This window comes from Aquarana catesbeiana, linkage group LG11 (assembly GCF_042186555.1).
Source record: "Aquarana catesbeiana isolate 2022-GZ linkage group LG11, ASM4218655v1, whole genome shotgun sequence".
In the NCBI taxonomy this organism is placed as follows: domain Eukaryota; kingdom Metazoa; phylum Chordata; class Amphibia; order Anura; family Ranidae; genus Aquarana; species Aquarana catesbeiana.
The window spans coordinates 189,799,852-189,826,230 of record NC_133334.1 but is presented as its reverse complement, the minus strand read 5'-3'; the positions used below and the strand labels follow the sequence as shown (position 1 = coordinate 189,826,230).

General features: G+C 41.3%; 1 protein-coding gene across 3 annotated transcripts in view; it reads right to left on the bottom strand.

Annotated features, from left to right (window-relative positions):
- The window catches only part of SPTBN2 (spectrin beta, non-erythrocytic 2), a 1,434,510-nt gene that overhangs the window by 514,468 nt on the left and 893,663 nt on the right, over positions 1 to 26,379 (bottom strand). The window contains exon 1 of one of the 3 annotated variants that reach the window (XM_073605133.1): positions 12,831 to 13,273. The exons of the other annotated variants lie outside the window; for them this stretch is intronic. Within the exon in view, the coding sequence (XP_073461234.1) occupies positions 12,831 to 12,960 (130 nt within the window). The 5' untranslated portion in view covers positions 12,961 to 13,273. Of the gene's footprint in view, positions 1 to 12,830; positions 13,274 to 26,379 lie in introns of those variants that run through there. 3 annotated transcript variants of the gene reach the window in all.

Here is a 26,379-nt window from a genome sequence, read left to right as displayed (position 1 = left end):
TTGTGTGGAAAAAAAAAAGGACAAAAATTTCATATAGGTACAGTGTTGCATGATTGAGTAATTGTCATTCAAAATGTAAAACCCACCAAAAGCTGAAAATTGGTCTGGTTAGGAAGGGTGTTTAATTGGCCAGTGGTCAAGTGACTAAGGTTTGGTGCCGCATCAGGAATTACACCCCCTATCACTTTTGCCAGGTGCTATCACCAGCCGATTGCAAACCCATTTAAGTAAATGGGAGTTTCGGCAGGCTAGGCCAGGGTTAAAGGGATTAAAGCAGGCAGTGAGGAGCCAATACACCACCTCACCGCTTGTCATATGCTCTCTGAAGAGTGATCTGAATGCAGACTGCTATTCAGAGAGCAAAGCAAGTGTGAAAGAGCCTTTAGATCTCACACTGCAGGGGTGTAGATCTGCTGGAAGTGAAGATGGCCAAAAAGTTAAAGGGGCTGTTAAACTAGGTGACGGGGGGGGGGACACATTAGTGGTAGGTTGACTAAACCACATAAATCCAAAGTCTAGTATAGTAGCAAGTCCTATTTGCAACCACGGAACACCCAAAAAGACAGTATGCGACCGGTCTAAACTACGTGGCATGTTCACCAATGCCAGGAACCTGGCGGACAAGATGGGAGAACTAGAGATACTGTTGTACGAGGAGGATTTAGATTGTGTGGGAATTTCACATAATACTTATGGGTAGAGCTCCAAAAGGGGTGAAACTAAGAGGAAAGTAATACTGGGAGTATGCTATAGGCCCCCTAACCTGAGGGAGGAGGGGAGAAGGACCTCCTATCACAAATTGGATTAGTGGCAAGAATGGGAGGTGTCATCATAAGTGGGGATTTTAATTATCCAGGCATAGACTGGGCAGAAGGAACCGCGCATTTGTCTAAGGCTTGCAGGACAAATTTCATGGGTCAGATGGTAGACGCACCAACTAACAAAGCGTTACTAGACCTACTGATTACCAACAATACATACCTGATCACGGATGTGGAAATAAGGGGCAATTTAGGAAACAGCGATCACAGGTCAATTAGCTTCAGTATATATCACACAAATAGGAAACATAAGGGGAATACAAAGACACTGAATTTCAAAAGAGCCAACTTCCCTAAACTACGAACCTTGCTAGAAGATATAAATTGGGATCAAATCTTAGGTTTGCTTCAAGAGCATATTAAATAAGGGCCTTAGCCAGTGCATCCGATTGGGAAATAAATTTAAAAGAGCGAACAGAAGTCCTCAATGGCTTAATTCCAATGTAAAAATGCATATAAAAGCAAAAGAAGAATGCCTTCAAAAAATACAAGGCTGAGGGATAATTACCAGCATTCAGACTTTACAAAGAATGCAACAAGAAATGTAAGGGTGCAATTAGAGTGACTAAGATAGAAAACGAAAGACACATAGTGGAGGAAAGAAAAAAAAAAAAAAAAAAACACCACACACACGAAATTCTTTAGGTATGTAAACTGTAAAAGAGGGGAGGACAGACCATATTGGCCCCATAGAGAATGAGGAAGGGAATGTGGTTACAAAGGATAGTGAGACGGCGGAGGTACTGAATTTATTCTTCTCCTCAGTCTTGAGGGAATCGGGGGATCAGTAACCAAAACTGCAGTGTTTATCCTCATGACACATTACAAGAAGCTCCCTCATGGCTAACAGAGGACAGAACTAGAAATAGACTTGAAAAACTTAACATTAATAAGTCACCAGGACCAGATGGCTTGCACCCGAGGGTCCTTGTGGAACTCAGTCAAGTAATTGCCAGACCATTGTTCCTAATTTTTATTGACAGCCTACTGACTGGTACCAGCCGATTGGAGAAAAGCAAATGTAGCACCAATATTTAAAAAAGGGCCAAAATACATCCCTGGGAATTACAGATCAGTTAGCCTAAAATCATAGTATGCAAGCTCTTGGAGGGGGTGATAAGGGACTATATACAAAATTTCAGTAATGAAAACGTATCATTAGCGGTAATCAGCATGGATTCATGAAGAATCGTTTTTGCCAAACCAATCTATTAACCTTCTATGAGGAGGTGAGCTGCCATCTAGATAAAGGAAGGCTCGTAGACGTGGTGTATCTGGATTTTGCAAAAGCATTTGACACAGTTCCCCATAAACTTTTACTGTACAAAGTAAGGTCAGTTGGCATGGACCATAGGGAGAGTACATGGATTGAAAACTGGCTACATAGGCGAGTTCAGAGGGTAGTGATAGATGGGGAGTACTCGGAATAGTCAGAGGTGGAAAGTGGGGTGCCCCAGGGTTCTGTCCTGGGACCGATCCTATTTATTCATAATTGACCTGGAGGATGGGGTGAACAGCTCAATCTCTATATTTGCGGATGATACTAAGCAGGGAAATAACTTCTCCGCAGGATGTGGAAACCTTGCAAGTAGATATGAACAAATTAATGGGGTGGGCAACTACATGGCAAATGAGGTTTAATGTGGAAAAATGTAAAATAATGCATTTGGGTGACAAAAATATGAATGCAATCTACTCACTGGGGGGAGAACCACTGGGAAAAAATCAAGATGGAAAAGGACCTGGGGGTCCTAGTAGATCAGTGGTCTCTAACCTTTTTGGCACCGAGGACCGGCATTGTGGAATAAAAGCGCGCCAAGGCCCGGGTGGGGTCTATGCGGCTTTTCGCTGGCAATTTGTTGGGGAAATGGCTGGTGTTAGCGCTTCAATTATCACAGCACCATGGCTGATATGGTGTCAGGATGATTGAAGCTCATTATTTCTGTCATTACATTACAATATAAAATGAAATAGTTCAACTCACCATAATCCAGAATCTGCCATCAGATGCAGAGTGTTACTTGCCACCTTGCCTGCCACCAGATTTGGTTTTACACTTTCCGTGTCACCTTCCACCAGATGTGGATTGTCACTTGCCACGTCGCCTGGCACCAGATTTGGTTTGCCGCCTGGCACCAGATTTGGTTTGCCGCCTGGCACCAGATTTGGTTTGCCGCCTGGCACCAGATTTGGTTTGCCGCCTGGCACCAGATTTGGTTTGCCGCCTGGCACCAGATTTGGTTTGCCGCCTGGCACCAGATTTGGTTTGCCACCTGGCACCAGATTTGGTTTGCCACCTGGCACCAGATTTGGTTTGCCGTGGTGGCAGCACGTCAGTGAGAGAGAACAGCAGTGATGCAGGGCCGGCGGTGAGAGATGCGCTCATCTGTCTGCTGCCCTGCCTCACCTCCAGCAGTGTAGCGGCTCCGCTGTGTGGGTGGAAGAGCGGTGATCCGGGCGGGCGGTGAGAGATGTCATCTCTCTGCTTGACCGCCGTCGCATGTCAGTCAGCGCAGCCTTCACGGCCCGGCTGCAAACAAGCCACGGCCCGGCAGTGGGCCGCGGCCCGGGGGTTGGGGAACACTGTAGTAGATGATAGGCTGGCTCAGCAATAGCATGCCATGCCAAGCTGCTGCTAACAAAGCAAACAGAATATTGGCATGCATTAAAAAGGATTAAGACCTGGAGTATGCTGTCCAGTTCTGGGCACCAGTCCTCAGGAAGGATGTGCTGGAAATGGAGCGAGAACAGAGAAGGGCAACAAAACTAATAAAGGGACTGGAGAATATTAGTTATGAAGAAAGGTTACGAGCACTGAACCTATTCTCTCTGGAGACGATAGAGAGGGGATATGATTTCAATTTACAAATACCGTACTGGTGACCTCACAATAGGCATAAAATTTTACCTCTGAAGGGAGTTCAAGACAACACGTGGCCATTCATTAAAATAAGAAAAGAGGTTTAACCTTAAACTGCATAGAGGGTTCTTTACTGTAAGAGCGGCAAGATGTGGAATTCCCTATCCACAGGCGGTGGTTTCAGCGGGGAGCATCGGTAGTTTCAAGAAACTATTAGATAAGCACCTGAACGACCACAACATGCAGGGATATACAAAGCAATCCTGACATAAAATCACACACATAGGATGGACTTGTGTCTTTTTTCAACCTCACCTACTATGTAATACTTTTTTTTTTTTTTGTCCCATTAGTCTCACAAGATTCCAGGTAGGATTCTGTAATCAGTACCGCTGGAGAGGAAGCTATACCAGGAAGGAAGGAAATAGGGATCTCCCTGCTTTATTCATTCTGTAGATCTGTGCTGCCTCCTCCTCTCCTACTGCTTCCTGATCATTCCACCAGTAGGGACATCAGTTAAGACTAATTGCATTCCGCTTGACTTTATTGGGTGCAAATTATGCACTTAAAATTCTCTAAAAGTGTATCTAAACTAGTGATGGGGGTTAGAGCCCCCACTGGAGAGATGTATATGAGCTCTGTCCTGGTGATCACTGCCACAGCATCTAACAAGGGAAAACCCCAAATGTTGTCACAAGATAAGAGGGGAAATCTTTCAGTAGGGATCCAAACTTACACTGACAACTGTTTAAGAGGGGAGTTACCTCACTTTGGGATAGATTTCTACTCACTTCAGACACAAGAAGGGAAATGAATGTAAAGCTCTCAGATGGATCACAGGGTGGTGGAAAAAGTGCATTAAAAAGTGTATGTAACCCCACAGGCCCCTTTACACCAAATGCAGACAATCATTTTCAGATTTAGCATAAAAGAATATGCAAGAAAAAAAGGCAGGCATTTCAATTAGCCTAGTTTACACCGTTGCGGTGCTTTCATGTGAAAAAAAAAAAAAAAAAAAAAATGTATATGTACCATGAAGGCACTACAGACACAAATACAATTTATTATTATTATTATTATTATTATACAGGATTTATATAGCGCCTACAGTTTACGCAGCGCTTTACAATTTTAGATACACACACGCACAGCTCAGCATAAAGGAGTACACCCCAACAAATTTGTCAGAAACCTTAACTTTCAGAATCAACATTTTCTATGGGATTCTATACTACAAAATACTCCCACAAATGCAGGCCATTGAATACAACAACAATTTGGTAATTTGCACACCACAAAAAAGTAATTTTTCCTAACAAATTCATTCAAGACCATGTTGCAAAAATGAACACACCCCAATGAAAGTCTAAGGCCTCATGCACACGAGACGCTGTTAAAACGCGCGTTCAGAGGCAGTTGGACACTTTTTTTCAACTGCCCCTGAACTCATTCAATGTTATCCTATGTGTCCATGTACACAGTCTCGTTTTTTGGCATTTTTAGGCAGTTGTGTTTAACCTCATTTTTCCAGAAGCAAAAAAAAAATGGGTTCAGACGCAAAAGTTTTCCACGTTTCAGATGCCAAACGCGGCTAAACACCGGTACCGCGTTTACATTTATAAGTGTTTTTAAAGGAACCCTATTTTTTTGGACCAGAAAACACAGAAATATCTCGGGGCCACTTAGTGCTAGGAACCCCAAATTTGGTATGCAAACACAGTGGAACTAGCCCTACAACATATCCAAATTTGTGGTTCCTAGCTCTAAGTGACCCTGAGTTACTGGGCCCCAAAGTCGGGTCGCAAAATGTCATTCTCTTCTCTGCAGACGCTTCTAGGCACCAACGCGGCAAAACGCGGCATGCAAATGCGGCAAAATGGGCGTTTCTAAACGACGGTTTCAGCTTTTAAAAACATGTGTTCAGCAGAGTTTGTACCGGCGTCTCGTGTGCATGAAGCCTAAAAGAGCAAAGCTACATTTTAGGACAACAAAATCCTAATTAAAGTGGTGTTCCACCAAAAAAAAAAAAAAAAAACACCCATTTGGAAAAAAATGTTTTTTTTAACTCACCTCTAAATGGCTGTTGCTAGGGGGTCCGCCTCCTTCAGTGCCTGGGCTGGTGACATCACTTCCTCTTGGCGCAGGAAGGGCTCAGCTCTGCCCCTTCCCTCTTGTCAATCATCTGGGACACATTACAGGTCCCAGATGACTGAGCGGCCAATCACGGTGCCGCTCGCGCATGCGCAGTGGGTGCCCGGCTGTGGAGCCACAGCCGGGCGCCCACAGTTGCAATGCCGGCGGAGGGGGAGACGAGCAGGGCTTCGATCCCCCGCATCGCTGGACCCTGGGACAGGTAAGAGTCTGATTATTAAAAGTCAGCAGCTGTAGTATTTGTAGCTGCCGACTTTTATTTACTGTATTTATCGGCGTATAACACGCACCGGCGTATAACATGCACCCCAATTTAGGAGGGAATTTTAAGGAAAAAAAAAAAATTTAGGAGGGAAGTTGAAGGGAAAAAAAACTTACATTTAAATGCCCATCAGTGCAGCCTTGCCCCAGTGCAGCCTTCGATCCTCTGTCCCTGCCATCCTGGGCTTCAAAATCGCCGACCGCGATTTGAAAATGGTGCCGCCGGCGCCGAAATACACGAGAGCCGCCGGGAAGAGCCGAGGAGCGGCTGTGTATTTCGGCGCCAGCGGCGCCATTTTCAAATCGCGGTCGGCGATTTTGAAGTTGTGACAGCTCAGGATCGCAGGGGATCGGCGTATAACACGCACCTGCGATTTTCCCCTGATTTTAAAGGGGAAAAAAGTGCGTGTTATACGCCGATAAATACGGTATTTATTTATTTTTTTAAATGGGAACTCCTCTTTAAAGAAGAATTCAACTATAGGTGAGTAATTATTCATTAAACCGGTGTCCAGCAGACAGTTGAATATAAAAAGGGTGTTACTTAACCACTTTGCAACTGCCCCATGTACATTTACTGCGGCAGGGCAGCCACTCTGTGCCGGATCATGTACCTAGTAGGAGCCAATCAGTGGGTCCGGCGGACTTAATGTAAACAAGGCAGATTGACGTTCTGTCAGCGGGGAAGGCTTTGACCCTGTGTTTCTGCAAAGCAGGAACCTTTGCCTTCCCCTAGTCAAAGCACCTCTCCCACAGTTAGTAAGCACAACCTAGGCATACATTTACTCCTTTGATCGCCCCTGATGTTAACCCCTTCCCTGCCAGTGCATATTCTTTTAGCACTGATCACTGTATTAGTGTCACTGGTCCCCAAAAAATGTCAGTCAGGTGTCCGATTTGTCTGCCGCAATATCACAGTCTCGAGATTATATAAATTTATAAAAAGAAAGAAGAAGGAAGAAGAGTATCCCATAGTTTGTAGATGCTATAACTTTTGCACAAACCAATCAATATATGCTTATTGGCATACCAAGATATATTTTTTTGGAACTGATGGTTTCAAAAACTGCATGGTGTCCAAAAGGTGAGGAACACAAAGAAAAATGCATGGTGCCTAGAGTGAAACAGGTGGCAGTGTCCTGTGGGGCTGCATGAGTGCTGGTGTCAGGGAGCTGCATTTTTATTGATGGTATCATGAATTCACAAATGTACTGTTCTATATTGAAAGAGAAGATCACTCCGTGCCCTTGGTCGTTGTGTACTTTTCCATAAAGACAATGATGCAAAACACACATCTAAGGCCGCTGCTACATCTCTGAAGAGCTGGGTGAAAGTGATGCAGTGGCCAAGTATGTCTCCTGTGAATGTGATGTGAAAGTGAAACCTAAGCAGCTTATAAACCTTGTGATCTTTCTGCACATAGCTTGAAGTGCTTTATTCCTCCCTTAAAGCGGAGCTCCACCCTATTTTATAACATTAGCTCATTCAGATTTCAGTAATGTAATGACATAAAAACAGACCTTTTTTTTCCCAGCAGTACCTGTGTTTTGCAGATGTTCCTCTCTGCTTCCTGTCTGTCTATTCAGTGGATATGGGCGGGTATTGTGCGGCTATTTCGTCATTTCCTTTCAGCCTCACTGGCTGCTTGGGAGCTTGTGTCATTGTTCCCAGGAGTCATTGCGGAGGCAAAGGATGCGGAGCAAAGAATGCTGGTAGCTCAGCATCAAGGGAACAAGGAAGTAAATGCTTGTGGGCTTCACATGCTCACAAGCAAGATGAAAACGGCCGGACAGATTTTATATAAGTTGATCTTTACAACAAAAGCGGACATCGGGTAAGCTCAATCTCCAATACAGTGAGTTTGCAAGTGTCAATGTTTGCAAAAAAAAAAAAAAAACCCCAGTGGAGCTCCGCTTTAAGGAGCAAAATGGCAGCAGGCCATAAGGGCTCATTTACACTTGCTTCGGCTTCAACACACATTACCAGCTAGTTTACACTTATTTCAAAACATGGCTTCAGACACGCTTTGTTAAAGCTCTCTGAAGTCAAAGCCTCTGTCACTAAATAAAATGGATAGCTTACAGTCCTGTTTACACCTTGCTTTTGCTTTGCTTCAAAAAGGATACCCCATGTCACTTTAGTTGTGCTTCAAAGCATCTTCAATGCTCCCACAGAAGGCTATGGCAAAGCTCGCTTGAAGCCCCACCAAAGTACAAAGCAAAAGCAAGGTGTAAACAGGACTGTAAGCTAACCATTTTATTTAGTGACAGGAACTTTGGCTTTCAGAGAGCTATAGGGCTCATTTACACTTGCTTTGGCTTCAACACACATTAAGGGCTGGTTTAGGCTTGCGTTCAAAACAAGGCTTTGGACAGGCTTTGTTAACTGGTTCCCGACCGGCCGCCGCAGTTGTACTGCAGCAGGTTGTTTACCCTGGGCGAGTCGCCGTAACTCTATGTCGGCCCTTTAAGTCGATGTAGGAGGCGTGCCCGAAGCCGATGCGATGACTGCCGGGCACCCGCGATCGCTCGTGACAGAGCGAGAACCGGATCTGTGTGTAAACACACAAATCCCGGTTTTCTCAGGGGAGAGGAGACAGATCGTGTGTTCATACTAAGTATGAAACACACGATCTGTCTGTGTTCATATTAAGTATGAACACTGATCTCTCTCCTCCCCTAGTCAGTCACATCCCCCCTACAGTTAGAATCACTCCCTAGGGAACACAGTTAACCCCTTCCCTGCCAGTGACATTTATACAGTAATAAGTGCATTTTTATAGCACTGATCGTTGTATAATTGTCAATGGTCTCAAAAGTATCCAATTTGTCCGCCGTAATATCGCAAGTCCCAAAAAAAATAAATAAACCTATCCCCTATTTTGCACACGCTATAACTTTTGAGCAAACTAGGGTTGTCCCGATACCACTTTTTTAAGACCGAGTACAAGTACCGATACTTTTTTCAAGTACTCGCCGATACCGATTACCGATACTTTTTTTTAATGTCATATGACAGTTTGACTGATGGGCACTGATAGGTGGCACTGACTGATGGGCACTGACAGGTGGCTGGCACTGAAATTCAGCAATAAATGACATGAGGAAAGGATTTATTTTTGAAATGCTGTTCTGTGACACCCACCTTGGTACACCCTGCTGCAGTAAGCAGCAGCAGACGACATCTTGTTACACCCAGCTCGACCTATATGGGCTGGGTGTAACAAGATGTCCGCTGCTGGCTTACTACAGCCGACTGCAGGGTGTACCAAGATGGGCGTCGGGATGTTCAGCCGCCGCCGGCTCTCTCTGATCTGTCTCTCTCTCTGATCTGTCTCTCTCTCTCTGATCTGTCTCTCTCTCTCTGATCTGTCTCTCTCTCTCTGATCTGTCTCTCTCTCTGATCTGTCTCTCTCTCTGATCTGTCTCTCTCTGTAGTTTTGTACCTGTTTTCCAGAGGAGATAGGAAAGTGAAAGTAAACCTATCTTCAATCTCTGTCACAGCGAGGTACAAGGCAGCAGAAGACACGCCCCCTTCACACACGCCCCCTTGTAATGTGTCTTATTACACAGGCTGACTCCGCCCACTGACCCTCTACGTCCACACGCTGACTTAGCTGATGACTTATCCAACCAGGTATCGAATAAGGCATTGGGAGCATTTGTGCGAGTACAAGTACTCGTGCAAATGCTTGGTATCGGTACAACCCTAGCGCAAACCAATCAATATACGCTTTTTGAAATTTTTTTTTTTTTTTTTTTTTTTTACAAAAAAATAATATGAAGAAGAATACATATCAGACGCCCTAAACTGAGGAGAGAAAATGTGTTTAAAAAAATTGGGATATTTATTACAGCAAAATGTAAAAGATCATGTTTTTCTAAATTGTGGCTCTTCTTTTGTTTATAGCGCAAAAAATTAAATCCACAGTGGTGATCAAATACCACCAAAAGAAATCTCTATTTGTGGGGGGGGGGGAAATGATGTCAATTATGTTTGGGTACAGTGTCGCAGGACCGTGCAATCGTCAGTTAAATCGACACAGTGCAGTATTGCAAAAAATGGCCTGGTCATTGAGCAGCCAAATCTTCTGGGGCTGAAGTGGTTAAAGCTCTCTGAATGCTAGTCAAAGCCCCTGTCAGTAAATAAAATGGTTAACTTACAGTCCTGTCTACACCTGCATTTGCTTCAAAAATTATACCCCATTTAGCTTTAATGGTGTTTCAAAGCCTCCATAGAAGTCTATGGCAGAGCCCCACGCAAAAGAAAGGTGTAAACAGGACCGTAAGCTAACCATTTTATTTAGTGACAGGGGCTTTGATTGGCGTCCAGAGAGCTTTAACAAAGCATGTCCTAAGCCATGTTTTGAAGCAAGGTTAAACTAGCCCTAAGAGACCCAGTTTGGGAATATTTTAATGAAGTTCCTCTAGCTATGGGTAGACCTATAGGTAAAGGAACTTCATTAAAATCCTCTACCTATGTAAATCAAGTCGATTTAATTCACTAATAAAAAGGCTTGATTTAAATCATAGTTTTTAAAGAGCAACTGTCATCTGTCCTGCAGCGGTTCCTCCTCTGACCCGCTGTTGACTCACTGACAGTGACAGGATGGCTGGTGATACGGCAGTGACACAACAAGGTGAGGGACATGGCAGCAGCAAGTGAATGGATGCCCGCTAACAGGTGCTGCCATGGTGAATCTGAAATGACAGGTGCTCCTTAAATCTAAGGACTTTTTCTTGCTGGTAGTTAGAATCATTAAAATTTGCAAAAAAAATTAAAAAATGAAGGTTTCCTATTTAGAATAGTAAGCTGTCAAGTTAGGTTTTTTGTCGTGGTTATTGAGAAATTGTGTGAATGCATCAATGCAGTGCATGTTATCTCAGCTTGCAGAGCTTGGATTCATTGAAGGAGTTTACCAAAAATGTAAATATTGCAGAATATACTGAATAAACTAAATTATTAATGTATCGTAAATAGAAAACTATCTTTAGACAGATTTTTACTCCTAAAGCATTGTATTAAAATAAAATTTAAAAAATAAATAAAAATAAAACACACACCATTTAAAAAAAAAAAGAAAATTATTTATATCCACCCTGATTTAAATTAAATCCACCCTGACTAGATTAGCTTGTGTTAGCACAGCAATCTGTCAAGTTTTTTTTTTTTCGTTCAGCCCAGTGGATTGAACAAAGAAAATTAAAACGTATAGTGTGTACCAGGCTTTAGTAACAGCGTTGTCCATCTGTCCTGGGCACGCCCTCAGTTAGTCCTCAGGCTGCCTAAGGAGTACACACAGCAAGCTGACAACACTGCTGCTACTTGTGAGGAATTGGCCTCATACTGCCAGCCTGAGACCGGAAGAGTGGTCATTGGCTGAATCCCAGATAAGAAATTTTACAACTGACTCACAATAAAATGGTCCAGTAAGGTGTCATGTCACACATACAGAAAAGCAGACTTGAGGTTTCGACAGAGGAAACCGGGGTAATGTGTGACACGCAGGGGTGCCGTGTAATCCTAATAGGACCCTCCTGCGTATAAAATAATGGACTGCTATACCTGTGACATGTCTGCGCAAACCGCGCCATCTCTAATGGCCCGTACACACAATCCAAAAATCAAACAGATCTATTTTGTTTTTTTATGCTAGTCGCATATCAAAAATGGAGAGGTTACTAAAAGTTATGAAAATTCGTGTACGACATTATTAAAAAATATATATATATATATATATATATATATATATATATATATATATATATATATATATTTTTTTTTTTTTTCATTCAGAAGTGATGTCATGTGTTGTAGTGTGTTTTCAGACGACAACTGTACTGATTAAACAAAAATCGTATAATCTGGTATATGAGAAAAATTTGTGTGCTTGTCCCATCGGCTAATATCGGATGAAGTGTCGTGATCGGCTCTCGAAAGCTCTGTAGTAACGATCTGATTTTCGTACGATTGCGCCGAAAACAGTATTTGTCCGGATCATGTGTATGGGCTATTAGGGTCACCAGAGTACAATCTAATTTACGTCTACCAAAACCGACACACCTCATCTATCTAATCACTCTGTCTACAATCAGGAAGGCCCTTGTATGACATACATGTTGGTAGCTCTAATGGAGATTGTAAAGTTTGTGATGAGCGATAAGGCCTGTACACACGATCAGAAAATCGCACAAAAAAAAAAAAAAAAAAAAAAAACCCTTTCGAAGCAATCATCGATAATCTGATCGTTTGTACGCAGCTTTAGTCTGAAATTATCCAAAAAGGACAAACAGGAAAATTAAGATTTTCATTTAATCATTACAGTTTTGTCTGTATAATACATCATTTCAGAATTTTTATTTTGCTGTACTAGAATTTTCAGACTTCAGTAACCTCTGCATTTTCGATATGGAGACTGCACACCAAATTTTTTTGACAATTATTTGTCCGATAATCTCATTGTGTAGGCTGAGCGCAATCTGGTTGTACAATCTCCATTAGACCTGCCAACAAGTATATAGTGCAAGAGCCTTCCTGACTGTATACAGAGTGATTGGATATTACAAAGCTTCAGTAGATCTTAAGTTGTATGATCGGGTTGTAAATGTATGTGGTGCACCTAGTGATCTGTACATTGAATAAAAATCAAATGTATCTGCTTAGATAAGAAGAACGTCAGATGAGATTGTAGTCTAACGCACCCCCCCCCCTACACACAGGCCAATCCGGTCGCTCACCTTGCAGCTGTTTGAATCGTCCCTCCAGCACATTGGCATACTGCACGGAGTTGACGAAGGCGGCGGGCGAGAGAGGAGGGGAGCCTGGCCGGGGCACCTCCGCATAGCCGGCCTCATACATCTGATACATGTCGTACGATCAGATCGGTCACCAGACGAGAACGATCTTTATCGGCAGTACAGCCAGCACCGGACACACCGTCCCGGGACCACCGGGCTTTCCGCCGACAATCCAGACACCCGAGGGTTAAACGTATCCAGATCTCCACAACTATCGATCAATCGACCGCCCAGCTCACTAGTGACCCGAAGAGCTCACACTCCACCCCCTCCCACACACAGATGTCCAGAATTCCTGGGATTCCTCCTCTCCGCAGATTTCCCGCTCCGCTCTCCTCACCTCACACCCGTTCCGGCCAGGTCTAAGGCAGAGGGCGGGGCCGGGGAGGAGCTGGAGGGGGCAGGTTGAGTGCAACCACCGGGAAAGGTGTGACGGGGGGGGGGAGGAGGGGGGCTGGAGGTGGTACAGTCCGACTGTCTGACCTCACACGGAGAGAAGTGAAAGTCAAAACATCCAGGTGTTTCAGTGTATGTAATGTATATGGAGGGGAATCATAAAGAGATACAAAGTAATGAAAGGTTGGCAACACATCTCCATGAAACTCATTAACTTCCACTGTGGGCCACGATTGTTCTTGTAGACTCCCATCCTATGCCCATATCTTCTCTACACTGGCTCCCCGCTACCCATTCCCCAATCACGTTAGGATCTACTTTACTTCAATCTATCCGTCTTTGGGATTTGGTCAAATTCTCTGCTGGACTAATATCCCCCCATCTACCCTTGCTCTGTCTTCTCCAATGCCCACTTTTACCCCTGGGCTTGATAGTTCGGGACAATTTACCTGGTGAACTGACAATGGGTTTGTTGACATTCATTCACTTCTTTCCCGTTACCCCTACTAGGGTTATAACATTTGACAAACTTAGATCCTCACATGACATTACAAGAGCATTACAGATACCTATGACACTGTCACTTTATTCAACAGCTTCTGCGGTCCCAGCACACCCCATATGTGCTGACCCCATTTGGGAGCCTTTGTCAGGGGCGTGTGGCCCCCTGGCCTCATTTCACTGATTTATTCTTTTATAATATCCTCCAGAAGGCCACCGTTGTGGCCCTATCATCTTCGATGTGAAAGTGACATGGGTAAATGACTGGATCCGGAGGACTGGCAGATCATGACTCTGGCACTTTCTAAAAGCTCTAAAAATGTGCTTATATTGGAAAAATGCTTACAAAATCTTATAAAGATGGTATTATACGCCGGCTAGGCTGGCTCACTTCATCCCTGCTTATTCTCCCCTTTGCTTCCGGGGATGTTCACAAGTAGGCACAATGGCACATGTCTGGTGGTTTTGCCCAAAGGTGTGCAGACTCTGGGGCAAGGTCTATGCACTTCTTCACACTTTACTTCAAACTGACCTCAAGAGAGATCCATATGAAGCCCTTCTGTATAAAAACGATTACTGAATTGCTTCGCCTGGCGTGACAATTGGCTCTGCATCTTTTCACTGCGACCAACTTAACTATTGCGGAGGCTTGGAAAACCCCAGTAATCAGTTTCAAAGCTGTCAAAAACCACATGAATGATATGGTTAAAGCAGAGTTCCACCCACTTTTTCAACTGATCTTAAAAGAAAGACTAGCCCTGCATCCCTCGTTTTTGGCTAATGATATTTTTTTTTCTTTTTCCTTCCTGCCTTTATTGAAGTACATAATGTACTTCCGCCCCAGCCTCCCTGTGGACTACCCCTCCATCCCTCGTTTTTGGCTAATGATTTTTTTTTTCTTTTTCCTTCCCACCTTCAATGAAGTACATAATGTACTTCCACCCCAGCCTCGCCGCAGCCCAGGGTGTCATTTCCTGCTGCTCGTCCGCTGCCTTCTGGGACCTGTGTGTGTCCCAGAAGATGACAGAGCCACAAAGCACCGCGAAACTCGTGCATGAGCAGTAGGAAACTGGTGGTGAAGCCTGAAGGCTCCACTGCCGGTTTCCCTTAGTTAAAATGGCGGCAGCTGCACCAGATCCGAATATATATATTTGTAGTCAGAGTCCGGATACTGGAGGAACGTATTACCCCAACTATGGCGACCTGAGGTGTGCCATGGTCGCATGTAAGAGTATACTTAAAAGAGGGCATACCCTGGATATGAAATATGAAGTATCATGGGTAGGGGTGGGATGGAACCCGGAAATGCTAGCCAACGATTGCAGGGAGCAGGAGGGGGGGATTATAAGTAGACATTTGCATATCGTTTCATTCTCAATCGAATATCGGACACATTTTTCATTATTCGGAAATTTGTATACATCCGAATTTCCAAATTAAAGAAGTAACAAATTTAAACAAATCCAAAATAACGATTCAAATAAAAAAAAACAAAATTCGAATCAAATTGAATTCGAAAACAAATTCGAATCGAATTCGAAAACAAATTCGAAAAAATTGAAATCGATTTTCTAAAAAATACAATAAAATAGAATATAAAACAATAAAGCAATAGAATAAAAATAAAAGAATAGTAAAGAATACAATAGAATTTAATAGAATGTAATAAAATAGAACACGACCGTCTTCCGAAATTCAAATTCCGAATAGTATAAATTCGAATTTGAGAATAGATTGGAATATAATTCAAAACAATGGAAACTAAAATAGAAAAGAATAGAAAAACAATAGAACAGAATAGAATAAACTATAATATACAGTATATTATATTTTATTCTATTCTGTTCTATTGTTTTTCTTTTCTCTTCTTTTCTATTCTAATCTTTTCTATTCAAATTTGAATTCATTCTATACGAAATTCGAATTTCTTATAGAATGAAATCGAATTTGAATAGAAAAGATTAGAATAGATTCGTTTTGAATCCAAAAAAATTTTGACCGAATTTGAAAAATTTGATCAAATTTGAAAAAAATCTACCGGATTACAAAAAACTATCAAATTCAATAAAATTCTACCGCATTCGAAAAAATTTGACCAAATTAGAAAAAGTAAACTATATATAACCATTTTCCAAAATTCGAATTTCGTATAGAATGAAATTGAATTAGAATAGAAAAGATTAGAATAGAATAGAAAATAATAGAAAAGAATAAACTAGAAAAACAATAAAACAGAATAGAATAAAATATAATATATTATATTTTATTCTATTTTGTTCTATCGTTTTTCTAGTCTATTCTTTTCTATTATTTTCTATTCAAATATTTTCTATCTATTTGAATTCAAGTTCATTCTATATGAAATTCGAACTTCTGAAGCCATCTTCTGAAATTTAAATTTGGTATAGAATCAATTCGAATTCGAATAGAAAAGATTACAATAGAATAGAAAATAATAGAAAAGAATAGCATTTATATATATAAATATTTTTTTTTTTATTCTGTTCTATTGTTTTTCTATGCTATTATTTTCTATTATTTTCTATTCTAATCTTTTCTATTCAAATTCAAATTCATTCTATACAAAATTCGGAAGATGGCTTCTGAAGTTTGAATTCCGTATAGAATGAATTAGAGTATAAAAGATTTGAATAGAAAAGAATAGACTAGAAAAACAATAGAACAGAATAGAAAAAAATATATATATAATAATAGAGAAGAATAGCATAGAAAACAATAGAACAGAATAGATATATATAGATATATCTATATATATATAGATATATCTATATATATATAGATATATATATATCTATATATACATAGATATATATATATATACATAAAACACCTTCGGAAATTAGAATTTCGTATAGAATGAAATCGAATTTGAATAGAAAAGATTAGAATAGAATAGAAAAGATTAGCATAAAAAAAACAATAAAACAGAACAGAAAAAAATATTATATATATATATATATATATATATATATATATATATATATATATATATAAAACCATCTTCCGAAATTCGAATTTCGTATAGAATGAATTTGAATTTAAATACAAAAGATTAGAATAGAATAGAAAATAATAGAAAAGAATAAACTAGAAAAACATATTATTTTTTATTCTATTCTTTTCTATTGTTTTTCTATTCTATTATTTTCTATTCTATTCTATTTTAATCTTTTCTATTCGAATTCAAAATCATTCTATACAAAATTCCAATTTCGGAAAATGGTTATATATATATAAATATTATATATATATGTCAGGGCTGGCTCAGCCCTTCCTTCTCTGAGCCGGCCGCTCAGCTGTTGGCTAATTGCCAGCTCTCAACTCTCTCCACAGTTAACCAGCTGTTGTGGATCTGCTCGTCAGTCCCACCTACTTAAAGATCTCCAGCTCACTTCATTCCTGCCTTCGCCTTGGTCACATCACAAGAAACCATCTCCTGCGTTCCTGTTTAAAGACTGGCTTTGCTGATATCCTTTCTGGCTCCTTATCCTGCTTGCTGTTCCTCTACTTGGATCCCTGACTTCTGGCCTGGCCGATCTGGTTACTGAACTCTGGCTTGGCTGATTACCCCATCTAGTTACTGAACTCTGGCTTGGCTGAGTACCCGATCTGGTTACTGGACTCTGGCTATGCTTTGACTACGCTTACTCTATTTACCTTTTTATTTTTATTAATAAACAAGTGTGATTTTACTGTACTTTTGTCTCAGTCTGGTTCATGTTTTCTGACAATATATAACCATTTTCCGAAATTCTAATTTCATATCGAATGAAATCAAATTAGAATAGAAAATAATAGAAAAGAATAGACTAGAAAAACAATAAAACAGAATAGAATATTCAAATTCATTCTATACGAAATTCGAATTTCGGAAGATGGCTTCTGAAATTCGAATTTCGTATAGAATGAATTTGAATTTGAATAGTAAAGATTAGAATAGAAAAGAATAGAAAAGAATAGACAAGAAAAACAATAGAACAGAATAGAATAAAATATAATATATATATATTCTATTCGAATTCAAAATTCAAATTCATAGTATACGAAATTCGAATTTTGGAAGATGTTTATATATATATATATATATATATATATATATATATATATATATATATATATATATATATATATATATATATATTATATTATATTTTTTTCTATTCTGTTCTATTGTTTTTCTATTATTTTCTATTCTATTCCAATCTTTTCTATTCAAATTCTTTCTATAGGAAATTCGAATTTTGGAAGAATAGCATAGAAAAGCAATAGAACAGAATACAATAAAATATAATATATATTATATTTTTTCTGTTCCATTCTATTGTTTTTCTATGCTATTCTTTTCTATTCTTTTCTATTTTATTCTAATCTTTTCTATTCAAATTTTAGAAACTTCAGAAATTCTGAAATTCTAATTTTGTATAGGATGAATTCGAATTAGAGTAGAAAAGAATAGAAAAGAATAAAATAGAAAAACAATAGAACAGAATAGAATAGTAGTATAGTATAGTATATTCTTTTCTATTATTTTCTATTCTATTCTAATTAATTCAATACGAAATTTGACTTTTGGAAAATGGAAAATGGTTTTATATATATATATATATATATATATATATATTATATATATATATATATATATATATATATACAGTGGGGACGGAAAGTATTCAGACCCCCTTAAATTTTTCACTCTTTGTTATAGTGTAGCCATATATTTAACTCAGGTGCTGTCCATTTCTTCTGATCATCCTTGAGATGGTTCTACACCTTCATTTGAGTCCAGCTGTGTTTGATTATACGGATTGGACTTGATTAGGAAAGCCACACACCTGTCTATGTACGACCTTGCAGCTCACAGTGCATGTCAGAGCAAATGAGAATCATGAGGTCAAATGAACTGCCTGAAGAGCTCAGAGACAGAATTGTGGCAAGGCACAGATCTGGCCAAGGTTACAAAAAAATTTCTGCTGCACTTAAGGTTCCTAAGAGCACAGTGGCCTCCATAATCCTTAAATGGAAGACATTTGGGATGACCAGAACCCTTCCTAGAGCTGGCTGTCCGGCCAAACTGAGCTATCGGGCAAGAAGAGCCTTGGTGAGAGAGGTAAAGAAGAACCCAAAGATCACTGTGGCTGAGCTCCAGAGATACATTCGGGAGATGGGAGAAAGTTGTAGAAAGTCAACCATCACTGCACTCCTCCACCAGTCAGGGGTTTAATGGCAGAGTGGCTCGACGGAAGCCTCTCCAAGACACATGAAAGCCCGCATGGAGTTTGCTAAAAAACACCTGAAGGACTCCAAGATGGTGAGAAATAGGATTCTCTGGTCTGATGAGACCAAGATAGAACCTTTTGGCCTTAATTCTAAGCGGTATGTGTGGAGAAAACCAGGCACTGCTCATCACCTGTCCAATACAGTCCCAACAGTGAAGCATGGTGGTGGCAGCATCATGCTGTGGGGGTGTTTTTCAGCTGCAGGGACAAGACGACTGGTTGCAATCGAGAGAAAGATGAATGCGGCCAAGTACAGGGATATCCTGGACGAAAACTTTCTCCAGAGAGCTCAGGACCTCAGACTGGGCCGAAAGTTTACTTTCCAACAACAGCATCTCTAGAGAGAACCAAAAATGGCTGTCCATCAACGTTTACTATCCAACCTGACAGAACTGGAGAGGATCTGCAGGGAGGAATGGCAGAGGATCCCCAAATCCAGGTATAAAAACTTGTTGCATCTTCCCCAAAAAGACTCATGGCTGTATTAGATCAAAAGGGTGCTTCTACTAAATACTGAGCAAAGGGTCTGAATACTTAGGACCATGTGATATTTCAGTTTTTCTTTTGTAATAAATCTGCAAAAATGTCAACAATTCTGTGTTTTTCTGTCAATATAGGGTGCTGTGTGTACATTAATGAGGAAAAAAAATGAACTTAAACGATTTTAGCAAATGGCTGCAATATAACAAAGAGTGAAAAATTTAAGGGGGTCTGAATACTTTCCGTCCCCACTGTATATATATTTATATGTAGAATGAAATCGAATTCTAATAGAAAAGACTAGAATAGAAAAAACAATATAACAACAGAATAGGAAAAAAAAATTTATATATATATATATATATATATATATATATATATATATATATATATATATATATAATTATTATTATTATTATTATTATTTTTATACAGGATTTATATAGCGTCAACAGTTTACATAGCGCTTTACAATTTGAGGGTAGACAGTACAAATATAATACACTTTAATACAGTAGGAATCAGAGGGCCCTGCTCCTTAGAGCTTACAATCTAAGAGGGAAGGTCAGGAGATACAAGAGGTAATAACTGTGGGCGATGTGCTGATTGAGAAGATAAATGTACAGTTGTTAGGTGGGGGCCAGATAGGCTTCTCTAAAGAGATGAGTTTTCAGGGATCGTCTGAAAGTGGATAAAGTATGAGATAATCGCCGCTTCGCCGCCTCAACCTCCGCAACATCTCCAAGATACGTCCCTTCCTAACCAATGTCACCACAAAGCTTCTAAACCACTCCCTGGTCATCTCCCACCTCGACTACTGCAACTTCCTCCTCATTGGCTTACCTCAAAATAGGCTATCCCCACTTCAGTCCATCATGAACGCTGCTGCCAGGCTCATCCGCCTCACAAACCGTTCAGCGTCTGCTATACCCCTCTTCTAATCCCTCCATTGGCTGCCACTCAGTCACCAAATTAAATTCAAGATGCTAACTATAACTTACAAAGCCATCCACAACCTACCACCCAGCTACATCTCTAACCTAGTCTCAAAATATCAACCTAATCGTTCTCTTCGCTCCTCCCAAGACCTCCTGCTCTCAAACTCCCTTGTCACCTCATCCCATGCTCGCCTTCAGGGCTTCTCTAGAGCCTCTCCCATCCTCTGGAATGCTCTACCCCAATCTGTTCGATTATCTCATACTTTATCCACTTTCAGACGATCCCTGAAAACTCATCTCTTCAGAGAAGCCTATCTGGCCCCCACCTATATATATAGATATATATATCTATATATCTAGATATAGATATATAGATATATAGATATAGATATATAGATAGATATAGATACTGTATATATAGATATATCTATATATATCTATATATCTATATATAGATATATCTATATATAGATATATAGATATATATATATATATAATATTGTTTTCTGTTCTGTGCTATTGTTTTTCTATGCTATTCTTTTCTAGTATTTTCGATTCTATTCTAATCTTTTCTATTCAATTTCGATTTCATTCTATAGGAATTTCGGAAAGTAGTTATATATAGTTTACTTTTTCAAATTTGGTCGAATTTTTTCGAATGTGGCAGAATTATTTCGAATTTGATCGTTTTCTTCGAATTGGGTAGATTTTTTTTCGAATGTGGTAGATTTTTTTCGAATGCGGTCGAATTCGAAATGAAACAATTCCGAAAACGTATGCAACGAATTTAACGAAACAAATTTAGTTAAATAACGAATCAAAACTAAGCTAAACTAAACAAATTTTTTCATCCTGCACATGTCTAAAGCCCCGGACTCCTCCTACAAATACAGGCTAGCCAATGGCTAGCCTTCTAACTTTTAGTCAGAGTCTGGGTACTGGAGGAATGTATTACCCCAACTATGGAGACCTGAGGTGTGCCATGGTCGCATGTAAGAGTATGCTTAAAAGAGGGCAAAAAGGACACGAACTACAGTGGGGCAAAAAAGTATTTAGTCAGCCACCAATTGTGCAAGTTCTCCCACTTAAAAAGATGAGAGAGGCCTGTAATTGTCATCATAGGTATACCTCAACTATGAGAGACAAAATGTGGAAACAAATCCAGACAATCACATTGTCTGATTTTTGATACAATTTATTTGCAAATTATGGTGGAAAATAAGTATTTGGTCACCTACAAACAAGCAAGATTTCTGGCTCTCACAGACCTGTATCTTCTTCTTTAAGAGGCTTCTCTGTCCTCCACTCATTACCTGTATTAATGGCACCTGTTTGAACTTGTTATCAGTATAAAAGACACCTGTCCACAACCTCAAACAGTCACACTCCAAACTCCACTATGGTGAAGACCAAAGAGCTGTCGAAGGACACCAGAAACAAAATTGTAGACCTGCACCAGGCTGGGAAGACTGAATCTGCAATAGGCAAGCAGCTTGGTGTGAAGAAATCAACTGTGGGAGCAATAATTAGAAAATGGAAGACATACAAGACCACTGATAATCTCCCTCGATCTGGGGCTCTACGCAAGATCTCACCCTGTGGGGTCAAAATGATCACAAGAACGGTGAGCAAAAATCCCAGAACCACACGGGGGGACCTAGTGAATGACCTGCAGTGAGCTGGGACCAACGTAACAAAGGCTACCATCAGTAACACACTACGTCGCCAGGGACTCAGATCCTGCAGTGTAAGAGAACTGTTGCGTTCCGGGTTCACTCGCGCACGCATGCGCGCTTAGGGATTCTTTGGATCACAGAGGCGCCAATGCGTGTGCGCAAGGGAATGCGCGCACCTGCGGGTGCGCGTCCACGCGCCCCTTTGGCGTCAGACGGCCTATTTAAAGGGCACACTGACTGTAACAGATGCTGACTGATCTTCAGCTATTCCTGTACCAGTACCCTGTGTTTGCTTGTCTGCCTGATATCCGTTGCTGAAACCTTGGCTTCCCCTGACCTTGCTTCTGGACTCTCTCTCATCCTTGGTTACTGGTTCCTGATTCTGGCTCCCTATTTGACTCTGCTCCTGCCTGATGATTTGGTACCTTGCTGCCCACCTGCTTCTGAACCCGGCTATTCCTGTGACTCCGCTCTTGTCTCCTGTTTGGCTCCAAGCTGCCTGCCAAGTTGCTCCTGCGATCTGCTGCGACTTCCTGCATACCCAATGTCGCATCTTCTGCCTTAAGCTTCCTGGGCTACATCTGCAGGCACTCGTGTTTCTCCTTTCCTTTGGGTCCTTCTGTTCCCACTCTCAGTGGGACCCAGGTTGGAGATACAAGGGAGGCCGACCTCATCACTTCAGACTCCGATAAGGTACGTGACATGCAGTGCCAGACGTGTCCCCCTGCTTAAGCCAGTACATGTCCGGGCCCATCTGAGGTTTGCTAGAGAGCATTTGGATGATCCAGGAAAGAGGATTGGGAGAATGTCATATGGTCAGATGAAACCAAAGTAGAACTGTTTGGTAGAAACACAACTCGTCATGTTTGGAGAAGAGAGAATGCTGAGTTGCAACCAAAGAACACCATACCTACTGTGAAGCATGGGGGTAGCAACATCATGCTTTGGGGCTGTTTCTCTGCAAAGGGAACAGGACGACTGATCCGTGTACATGAAAGAATGAATGGGGCCATGTATCGTGAGATTTGCAAACCTCCTCCCATCAGTAAGGGCATTGAAGATGAAACGTGGCTGGGTCTTTCAGCATGACAATGATCCCAAACACATCGCCCGGGCAACGAAGTAGTGGCTTCATAAGAAGCATTTCAAGGTCTGGGAGTGGCCTAGCCAGTCTCCAGATCTCAACCCTATAGAAAACCTTTGGAGGGAGTTGAAAGTCTGTGTTGCCCAGCGACAGCCCCAAAACATCACTGCTCTAGAGGAGATCTGCATGGAGGAATGGGCCAACATACCAGCAACAGTGTGTGACAACCTTGTGAAGACTTACAGAAAACGTTTGACCTGTTGTCATTGCCAACAAAGGATATATAACAAAGTATTGAGATGAACTTTTGATATTGACAAAATACTTATTTTCAACCATAATTTGCAAATAAATTCTTTCAAAAACCAGACAATGTGATTGTCTGGATTTGTTTCTCATCTTTTTAAGTGGGAGAACTTGCACAATTGGTGGCTGACTAAATACTTTTTTGCCCCACTGTAGGTACAGTAATGTGAAGTTTAATGGAAAACATGACAAACAACTAATCCAGCAAAGTTGCAAAAGCTTGTTTAACTTCCACATGAGGATCAGGAATGTAACGACTGTAACAGGATGACTGCCAGCGTCCTAGGTATTTGATGACATGGGATGGGACTACCTGCTTGGATGCTGCGGATGCCGCTTAGATCCTAAAGGAATGACCCGATAACTGTTTTGGGTTTAACCCCAATTTAGCAATCAAAATTCTGACATGTGATATAAACTGTCCGGAAGCAAGAGGCTGCGTGGGGAAAGGAAGTAAAGGGCTATCGAGAGGGGCCGCTACAAACATGGAGGAGAGCTGGTCCAAGACCTCAACTGGACACCAGAAAGCGTTGGTTTTGTAATAATTGATCACAGAACACTGACCTGTCTGCCGGTTTTGGTTGTTGGGGAGTTGAAGTGAAAAATGATCAGGTAACCTGGTGAGACTACCTTTAAGGAGTACAGGTGCTTCACGGCCGGCTTGGGACACCTCCCCGGGTCAGAGGAAACCAAAGTAACTAAGGAAAACAGCAGCCTTGAGTACAAAACTGGGGCCTGACCCAAAGGTTGAAAGAGACAATAAATCCACTATCCCACGGAAGATCTGGCTGGAGATAGGCATGTGTGTCAACCGTGACTGTCGCTACTTTTCTGGATACCTTTAAGAAGGGCTTTGATGGGATGAGCTGCAAAAATGGACAGTCTGCCAGGATTGTGATCATGCTCTGGACCCTGCGCCCGGGATTTGTGTTGCCATCAAGTCCACAGATACCGGGAATTGAGTGTATGTGCTTGCTTGCACTACCACTTTCCAACATCCCCCTTGTGGTGTTATAAACGACCTTTATATACTGGTACCTTCCCCTTCGTGTAACTCCTTTTTCCCTGGACATACAAGTTCTATATCTAAATATAAGACTTCAGTCCATTGTTTTGTTAACCCCCCCCCCCCCTGCTGTCGCCGTGGGGGACCCCCTCTTTGGTGGTGACGCCTTGTACCCTGCACCTGCCGGGTTGTGGATACTCTCCTGATGAAGCGGCTTTGTCCACGAAACCAGTAGAGATGCTATCCAAGATCAACTGTGCCACTGTGATTTTCCCCGTCTGGGGATCATTATTTTGGTGATATACATTCAGTGTTACCATGCTTTTAACCTGTAACTGATTATTTGTCATGCATTATTTTTTGCATCAATAAACTTTTGTAATATTTTATACATTTGTTTACATATCTGAATTCATCTCTGCTCTACTGTACCAAGATAGTCCAATTGCCCCACTTCTTTGGGGAAGCCTTGTTGGGGACCAGGCTTCCAATCCCTTATCTCTAATGTTCTGGATGATGGTACAATCTTTTATACATTATTTATTATTATCATTTATTATAGGGGTTACCTCTTTTTTCTACAGGATTGTGAAGTGAGAAGAAGTGCTGAATACCTGACAGGTACAACTTGATGGTGTTAAATGACAGGGATAATTTGCCATGACAATAAGCCACAAAAGCCATCATGTACTTGAAATCCCCAACCCAATTGCAGGGAAAGAGGGACGTAAAACCAAAAAAAACCTCCACGCAGTCTTGTAAGCCCTGAGAGTGTTCCTTGACAGTGATGCATTTACCAGGTCGGAAGCCTGCGCCCTGAGTGCGTCTAATCCAATGTCAACAGGGAGAAAGGTGGAACCGGCTTGCCTACCAGATCTGCTTCTGGATGCTGTAGGAAGAAATGCCGGAAATCAGAATGAGATAAGGCATCAGCAGCCACATTATAGACACCACTTATGAACACCCCCAGAAAATGAAAATGGTACCTGAGGCCCAACCAAGTCAACCTGCGCATGAAGGACATTATCTGGAGAGACCCAGATCTACCTTTATTGATAATCTTAGCTGTGGCCGAGTTATCGGTAAATAAAACAACTGTGTGCTCAGCCCAAGTGGCTCCCCAAGTGACAGCAGCAGTCACTATTGGGTAAATCTCAAAAATTGCAGAAGTCTGAGCAAACTTGGAAATGTTGAAAACCTTGTGGGGCCATGTACCGGCCAACCATTGACATCCGAATATAGCTGAAAAACATACTGAGGCTGCGGCATCCGAAAAAAATTCTGGGGGACATGGACGTAGGTGGATGGATAAACATGGTGATCCCATTCCAGCTGCACAAGAACTAATCCCACATGAGCAGATCCACACGAGCATCAGCCTTTAATTTCACAGCCGAATCAGGGTTCTGATACAGGGGAAGAAGAGCCAACAGTCTGGAAACAAATGACCTGCCCTGAGGAATGATCCTCATGGCAAAGTTGAGCATGCCTAACAGCGACTGCAACTCCTTCTTGGAGCACACAGGGGACCTGACCGGATTGCGAATGAAGCCTCGAATCCTATCCAGCTTATCTTGAGGCAAACTGGTGACCATGTGTCTAAGGAGATACCTAAAAAGGTGATAGCTAGGGGGACGTTCAAATTCATGAACAGTTCCCTGAGTGCTATGAGGTCCTTGGGAGACTGCTCGGGGCTTTCTAATAACAAAAAATTGTCCTAGTAGTGAATTACCTTACGACACCCTTTGTGATCGGACAACACCCAATTGAGAACTGAGGCAAAAATATTAAAAAGCAAGGGACTG